This window comes from Bison bison, unplaced genomic scaffold (genome assembly GCF_000754665.1).
Source record: "Bison bison bison isolate TAMUID 2011002044 unplaced genomic scaffold, Bison_UMD1.0 scf7180017864294, whole genome shotgun sequence".
Taxonomy (NCBI): domain Eukaryota; kingdom Metazoa; phylum Chordata; class Mammalia; order Artiodactyla; family Bovidae; genus Bison; species Bison bison.
Window position 1 is genome coordinate 487,686 of NW_011494866.1, and position 8,720 is coordinate 496,405.

Sequence of the window (8,720 nt, forward strand, 5' to 3'; positions counted from 1 at the left end):
AAGTGGTGGTGTCTTCTATTGGCTGAAGCATAGGGCAGCTTAGAGTTGCCAAGTGAGAGGAAATCTTCCTTTTTCCTGCTAAATTACACGAGCAGCAACGCGTGGGACGTGTGAGAGCCCTCCTCTCGTGGCTTCCCAACTCCAATTTTGGATTGGGTTTCCTTAGCACATTTTCACAGTAGTATAAATACATAATGCAGATCACTTAGACTCCCTGTAACATTTGCCAAAGAAGAAAGTGAAGTCTAGGGTCTGGTCCACGGAAACTAAATAGTTATCTCTCTTAAATCAGTTTAATAGTCATTGAAAATAGTGTCTTAGCTTTAAGGAACCAGCTGAATTTCTGCAGAATCACTTTCCACATCATGGCTGGTCTAGCAAACAAAATTAGATAAAGAAACACACCTCATAAAGCTAAAATGTTCAATAAATGGTAGTTATTATCGATGCCTATTTTCAACATCCATGGAATACATGTGTGGTGCAGACTGTTTTTGGCCTCACGGGGTGTAATCACTCTGATTATTGTGTGAACATTCACTCATCTGTTTTTCTCTCAAATAAATCAACCAAGCTATCAACCACCACACACAAAACAAAGCTACTTCTCTAATGGATTTAGATTTGGGAACACTTGTTGAGTACACTGAGTTGAATACATTGAGTTAATGTACTAGGCATCAATATACGCTTCCCTGCTAGCTCAGCTGGTAAAGAATCTGCCAGCAATGCAGGAGGCCCCAGTTCAATTCCTGGGTCAGGAAGATCCCCTGGAGAAGGGGCAGCCTACCCGGTAAAGAATCTGCCTGCATTGTGGGAGACCTGGGTTTGATCCCAGGGTTGGGAAGATCCCCTGAAGGAGGGCATGGCAACACATTCCAGTATCCAGTATACTTGGCCTGCAGAATCCCCATGGACAGAGGATTCTGGTAGGCTACAGCCCATGGGGTCACACAGAGTCGGACACAACTGAGTGACTAAGCACAGCACATAGGCATCAGTATAATGTTACACATGGTTACAGTAACCAGTGTAAGAGAAAAAGCTGCTGTCATTAAATGACATTTTAGGGTTAACCCTATGAAGAAAAAACAAAAGCAAATGAATGTTCCCATAACTCCCCAAGTCCTTGAATGCAGTAAAGAAAACATGAGACAGAGACCATTGATGCAACAAATGAATGACTTTATTAAGAGAAAATGACAAGGTTGGTGTTTGCCTCCAACCATTCAGGAATACAAGCACACAGACTTATACAATACTTTGGTTTAAAAATTATTCATAATATCAATGTTAAACCTGACGTTAAAGGAATTAAAATGGGATGCGAGGTGTAAAAAATGAAGCACTGAAACACAAGCTTGCATAGATGAATAGATGGAGATGTATATAAGTGGCACTGAAGGGAGGCCTGAGTACCGGAGAGTCATCACCACCTCAGCCGCCCAAGACACAGGAACGTCTCCAGCACCACGCTTCTCACTTTCTCCAAAGAGGTCATGAGCAGGAATGTGTGCTGTATGAAGGTGAATTGAAATAGTCTGTTTCCATAAGCCTCGTCCAGAAGGATGCACACATACCCGCCAGCACCCAATCAGTCACCTTTAAGGCATCCACAATGTCTCTCAGTTTCATTAATCTCTAGACAGGCGTGTGATTTGAGGTGGCCTCCTCTTTTTCTGAACTGAGGCCAGTAACTCTATTCCATTAAGGTTCTGTGAGAAAACTATGTCAAAGCTGCCTTTCCCCTAGGGCGTGGCTACAAACCGTAAGTGCTTGGGATATAACACTCCACTTGTTTAAACATCCACATTCCAAATGTCAAAGGGCTTTTTACCAAAGCATCCAAAACCTTTTGGGCACTGTGCAGTTATTAATCTCTCTCTCTCAAGAGCGTACTTTTCCAAAATTTGAGACAAATGACAGCACACCTCAAATTTCCTGAGCAACTTGATTCATATGAAAAACTCCTGTACTTTATAATTCAGTACCTTTCAAGATACAACTGTGTTGGGATGGATTCTTCTTAAGGACAACCACATTTACAGAGAATTCTCACTTCGGAATATCATTTTTATACCCTATCATCTCGTAATACTTCATGAACAAATACTACCTTGCTTTCAAGAGGCAGGTGGAAAATACAGCTATTGCTGGGAAATGGCATTTGGCTTTCAGTTGATGGCAAACCTGAAGTTATAGCCTATAAGGATTCCAGCGGCTAATTCAATGAGAAATTTAAAAAATTCTAACATCAAAAACCTTCCCATTATATTTAACAGCTAGAAACTATTTTACCAATGATGGTCTGAAACTCAGGGCAACAAAAGCTTCTCCCAAGCATATGAGGTGTAACAGTATATCCTCTCAACTTTCTCTTTGCTGTCCTTAATCCTTGCTCTTCTGTGAAGGAAATGTCACTCAGACCCTGTCTTTCAGTTCTTCCACTCTTTCTATATGAACCTCAGCAATGAGTCACGGGGCACTAAGTTACACAATTAACTCTGTCCTTACCTGAAATGCTGAAATCAGCACAGTGCCAGCTCCTTAGGCTATGCACATTTACTCAAAAGTCAGAGAAACATTTTCTAGTTTGCAGAGAATACATAAAAACATTTAAGTCTATTAGGAACATATTTCTAGGCAGTGTTCACAAATATTTAAGGGCAGAAAGAGTGATCTTTAGGACCAGACATTTCCACAAATCAACATGATTACTTAGATGACATTGTATTACTCTGTGGCATCAAATGCAAGCCTAAAAAACCACTCTGGTGTCTTCCCTGCCCTAGCAAAAGTTTTTCTGATTTTCTCTTGAAAGTAAATAGAAACACTTTTCACATCAACAAATCTCCCATTTGAGTAAATGTCTCTGTTTTGCTTGGTTTTTCTCCTTTTTTGTTAACGTATGTATGCATTTCAATACATAAGAGTGTTAGCAAAATTTTTACAGAATAACTGACTTCACTGTGTAACAGAACCTTTGGAAACATCGTTTACACAAACACCATAGGAAATGAAGACAGTCAACTCTCAGCTATTCAGGAAGTGATCACCTGAAGAATATGCTCAGGAAATTCTCACTCTCCAACCACCAGCCTTCCTGATCATGCCACTGCTCATTCACAGACTGAGAGGCAATTGGAAATGAAATGACACGCCTATCAGTGTGCACGTCACTCATAGCTCGGTGGGAGGAAGTCCAAAACGTCTGATGACAAGGAGGTTTGGGGCTCACCTGTGAATTTGATACCTCAATGGAGAGTTGACAGTCACTCATCTATAGGAAATACAGTACACTGACCTTGGTCAGAATCAAACTAATTTAAGGCAATACTGCTCCTCACAGACGTTGCTGACCTAAGTGTAAGTCTCATAAGAGAAATGACTCTGTACAAGTGAGGGTTTCCTTCTTTACCCTTATGTTCTTGACTTCTCTAGAAATAAATCTACCATTTCTAATGAGAGTTAAACAGCAGGAGCAACAGCAGCCTCAACTCTTCCCTTTGATAATCTTATGTACCACCAGGGATGAAAGAGACTCTTCCTGGAGAACCCTGGGTGACACTGCACCCCGCACAGCACTATCAGGACAGTCTCTGGTGTGCTTCTCCCTGCCCAGCTGACCTACAACAGACGAGGGAGAAAAAAGATCCTATCACCAGGAAGACCAGCAGTTATGGCTTTAAGACACAGGCACCACCGGATAGAAGGAAAAATGGGATCACTTTATCTAATCACTTCTCTGACTCTGAGCTGTAAGCAGTAGACAAAGTATTATTACAAATGTTCTTTTTTTTTTTTTCCTTTTTGCTCAAACAGCAGGTTTTGATTCTTGTATGTTTGGTTCCAAAAAACTGATGTTATCAGAATATGACACACTATGTAACAGTGAGATCTACCTGAAGGTTCCGTTTCTACATTAAAGTCCCCAACACAAACCAAAGGGAAATGAGGCTTTGAGAGCAAGTTCTGTTTTGTTCCCAGTTCTTCAGAAAGCTGCTGACATGGCAGTCTCGTGCCTTTAATAGGCTGAGGACATTACAATCACCAGTTACTTTTCAAGAAAATAAACACTGAATAAATGAATAATCTCCCCCAACATGATTTTTATATAAAGGCAACACTCATTAAAAATCAAGGCCCTAAAATGTTAACCACTCATGTGGTAAACTAAATGCACCATATTATACCAGGGGTTTCTAAAGAGCAATTTGGCACAAGACAAAATTCAGAGAATATCTGACAGAATTAAAGAAAAATAATTATCAATTATTTAATAAAACTAATAAACATTAGTTTTATACTAAAAAGTCCCGACATTATGCGAAAGGTATGAACAAAGTCAGCAATGGATTTATTCATCATCCAGTTCTGCTGCAGGCCACGCAAAGAAAAAAGGGAGAACAGGTCTCGTTGCTAATTTTCTCAAGTGAGTTCAGTGGAGCACAAGGCCCAAGGTTTTGCTTTTTGGAATATGCTGATCTAGATCCAAGCGGCCACTGCTATTCTAGAAAGGTTTTCCTCTTGGGAGCATCTATCCCTATCTTTTCCACTTCAGATGTTTCCCTATGATCAAAACCCATGAAGTCTTTTCTGCAGTTCGTCTGCTGCTGGTTATTGTAAATTCACTTGATAAATATTAAGTCACTGTGTGCAAAGTCACCTTCTAAAAATCTCAATGTCATTTTAAAGCATGTGAAGCAATCGTCTAGTCGCCCAATAAAATTATGTCTAACAACAATTTGACAATACAGTCACATTTTTTTCAACTCAGAACATTTAAACTGACCCTTTTCTAACCTTGCTTCCAGGTGATGACTTACAAAAAGTTAGGTTGGGGCGATGGGGTGTCCATGTCCAGCAGCCTCATGATAAGGTTCCACAACACACTGTGCTCATTCAGTAACGCTGATGTTAATGGGGTCTGGCCCCTGGGAGAACAGAGGTATGGAAACAGGAAGATTTTCCAAGGCCAGAACGATTACTTTACATCACAACATTAAAGCATAATACACTGTGGATCTAAAATTTAAACTGTGTGTGTTCCAGCAGTAGGAAAAGAAATAAAATAAATGCTTCCATATTTATATAAAAATGACAAGTGGAAAGCAGAGAACACAGTGAAGATGTTTGGCAGTTTCTTAAAATAAAGTGCTAGTTGCCTCTAAATGGGGCTTCTCAGGTGGCGCAGTGGTAAAGAATCCACCTGCAATGCAGGAGACCCAGGTTCGATCCCTGGGTTGGAAAGATCCCCTGGAGTAAGAAATGGCAACCCACTTCAGTATTCTTGCCTGGAAAATTCCATGGACACACACAGTTGCTTCTACAGTCTCAAAATTAACAATAATTAATTAAACTATTTGAATGAGATTAAGAGGAATTCAACTGGTTGTTTGATGTGTCTTCTTATTCACAGGAAAAGAATTACTCTGATACTCCTTAAAAAGTGTTTGCTTTACAAAAAAGAATTAAATTAAAATATTTAAAAACTTTGATCTTTTAAAAACATTAAAAAAAATAACAAATTTTCAATACAGATGCTGAATTTGTGTAACGAGGGAAATACTACCCTTGGTCACTTACTAACAGAGCTGAAACACTAACATCCTGGTTATGTGTAAAGTGACCTGATATTTTTTGAGTAAAATACACCCAGTTAGCATTTTACAGTAATAAATATGATTGCATGAAGTAGTACATGAGAGGATAAATGGAGAATTTGAAAAGAACTGATCATTGTATGAGATAGAAAAATAAACATTTATAAAATAAAAATATGGCAAATGATGTTGCCCATTTGCCTGATTTTCAAATAAAAATACATTGTTTTTCTTTTCTTTAAAGCTACCATAAAAAACTTTTAAAAACATGAAGCAAATCACAGGGCAGACAAAGAAAAATATAGCATTACTATGAATCAAAAGGTCTAACCTTTGATATTGAAAACATCTTCTGGAATTTGATTTAAGGTTAGGACCTCCATTTGGTCTCCTCTTGTCTATTTAACCACCCGCTCCAGTGTTCTTGCCTGGAGAATCCCAGGGACGGTGGAGCCTGATGGGCTGCCGTCTATGGGGTCGCACAGAGTCGGACACGACTGAAGCGACTTAGCAGCAGCAGCAGTCTACTTAACTGAAGATTTTTCTTCCTCAGTCATTTCATCCTGGACATGCAAAGTTCTGTTCTTTTTCCTTTCCCTATTTCTCCAAAATGACTATAACCTTAAGGATTTTATTTCTAGATTATTATTTTCTCAAAACTTAACTCTTAAGTATCCTTAAGTTCATACAATCCAAAAACTATGAAACTAAAGCTATTCCTCAAAATGAAAAACCCAAATCCTCTGAGAAGCTAGTCTAAAAAACTTCATGAATACTGCCCAACTAGAAAGACTATTTCAAAAGATAAGGCAAACAGAAGGCAGTTCCCAGCCAGAAAGGAATGGATTAACAACTTTTTTCTCAAGTATAAATATGCTGAATATACAGCATGACTGATATTTATGTTAACTAACTGGTATAGAAAAAGAAGCATTTCCATGAGGCTAGAAGATTAACAAAATTCCAGATTTCCTGAAGAGAGGTTTAAGGTCTGGCACAAAGGAATCCAGCGCCCATGTGTCACTAACGTATGTGCAGGATCGAATACTTGGATGAAGAACTTTATCAACTTCAAGTCCAATTAATCTGCTTATTGACAGATACACAAAATTTTTTTGAGAGGTTGCCAACCAATGCTGCTATGTTTTATATGCAAGAGGAAAAATTCAATCTTACAGCCAGAGAAAATGACAGCATCATTACTTACATAAACATCTTTCCAATTCTAATTCCCTTGGCTTTATATGTAAATGTAAAATAAGAGAAGGGATACAAAATTTTTCATCTTTAATTGATCTTGCAGACTTGAGTTAAAACTTCTTAGAATTAAATTTTTGCCAATAAATACTAAAAAATGGTTCAATGCACAGAGGCTTCAGCATTCTTGCTAATGAGGAGGCAATGGCAGAGACAGTGTTAGTTAATGACATCTAGGCCAATTTTCCCAGGAGGATACGTAAAGATACATAAAACCTCTACAGTCTTTATAGTCAGTTACATATTCAACTGTTCCTTTTTATTTTTCTTTTTAAATACTTTATGGTTGTGATTTTTTTCTTTCCCTGACTAGCAAAAAAAAAAAAAAGCAAAAGTCTCTTATCTTTTAATATATCATACACTGATGCACCAAAAAAGCTATTTCTTATATTCTTTTATTCTGCATTGCATCCAAACATTGTTTTACTTTGATCATTACCTCCACAAAATCCTAATTGCTAAGTAAAGCCTATTCATTAAATATCAATACCATACCTAATGAAAATGGCATTTTATAGAGCTCTTAGATACTATACGCATGGAAGCATATGCTCCATAGAGACGGCCAATATTCAGAAGCTAGATTTTCTTGTACTGCCCAAGTGATCAGGAATAACCAAAATATTTTAAATGAATGAAAATTATTCATGGTCCAAAAAACACTTGAGGATAAATCTCAGGAATACAAAATAGAGGAAGAAAAAAATAAGCGTGGAATGTGTTCTGTATTATCCAGTAATTTTGCTACAGTGAGTCCGTTTTCAAGGCAGATTCCTAGGTTTTTACGGTTTATAATGGAAACCTGAGGAGAGAAGGAAAAAGGAAGAAAAACGATTAAGGAAAAAATCTCTGAGACACTGTTTTTCTCCCTGTTCAAATAAAACAATGTTATCTATATTTCTATGCATTTCAAATGGTTCACGTGTTTTGTTTGTTCTTGGTTGTAAGCACACAAATTGGCTCTCCGTATCTGTGGGTTCTCCATCCAGCATGGATTGAAAATATTCAGAAAAAAAAATCCCAGAAAGTTCAAGTTTTGAATTTGACATATGTTTGAAGTATTTACAGAGCATTTACATTGTATTATACATTATTAATATAAGTAATCTAGAGATGATTTAAAGTTTAGGGGAGGGTGTATGTAGGTCATATATAAATACTACGACATTTTATATAAGGGGCTTAAGAATCCGGGGATTTTGAAATCCTCGGGAATTCTGGAACCAATCTGCTGCAGAAAGGTACCTAGGGAAACTGTACTTATATTCATAATCAATGTGTTGGTTTAGTATTATGTATAAAATGTATGGCAAGGACAGGAATGCACCTCCTAAAAGAAATGCTTGTATATATTTGAGAAAGAAATAAACAAGGGATGCTGAAAAGGTTACCAACTGATGAAAATCGTAGTGTATGGGTTGTTTTGCTAATCTTTTTTTGTCTTATTCTCAACATTGGATAAATGGCAGAATGATAGGGGAGCAGGAGAAGGAGAGCTTTTTATTATTTTTATTTTTAATTGGAGGATAATAAGGAGAGATTAAAAAAAAATACAATGCCTGGAAAAACGTGTCCTCAAAATTCTAATTTAATGGGTCTGGAGCGGCACCTGTGCATTGGTATCTTGTATATCATTGCAGACGCGAAACTTTAAGTAAGCTTGGAAAGGTAATCGTTAGATTTGGGAAAAGATAATGAAAACATCGCCTAAGAAATCTTCAAAAAACATAAAAAATAAAAAACATCAACCAATAAGACCTAATATTTGTGAAGTCTATGGCAATCTGCTTTCATGTATTTTACTTATATAATCCTGGCAATGCTGACACCACTAAAATCACCTATATTTTTAGAAGAGCA

The 8,720-nt window shown here is 37.5% G+C and overlaps 1 protein-coding gene across 2 annotated transcripts in view; it reads right to left on the reverse strand.

Annotated features, from left to right (window-relative positions):
• Positions 1 to 5,243: 5,243 nt before the first annotated feature.
• Positions 5,244 to 8,720, reverse strand: part of CCDC50 (coiled-coil domain containing 50) — an 81,111-nt gene continuing 77,634 nt past the window's right edge. Inside the window, exon 12 of one of the 2 annotated variants that reach the window (XM_010850693.1) lies at positions 5,244 to 7,662. In XM_010850693.1, the coding sequence (XP_010848995.1) occupies positions 7,643 to 7,662 (20 nt within the window). In that variant the 3' untranslated portion in view covers positions 5,244 to 7,642. The remainder of the gene's footprint in view (positions 7,663 to 8,720) is intronic. The other variant, XM_010850694.1, reaches the window with a different exon arrangement.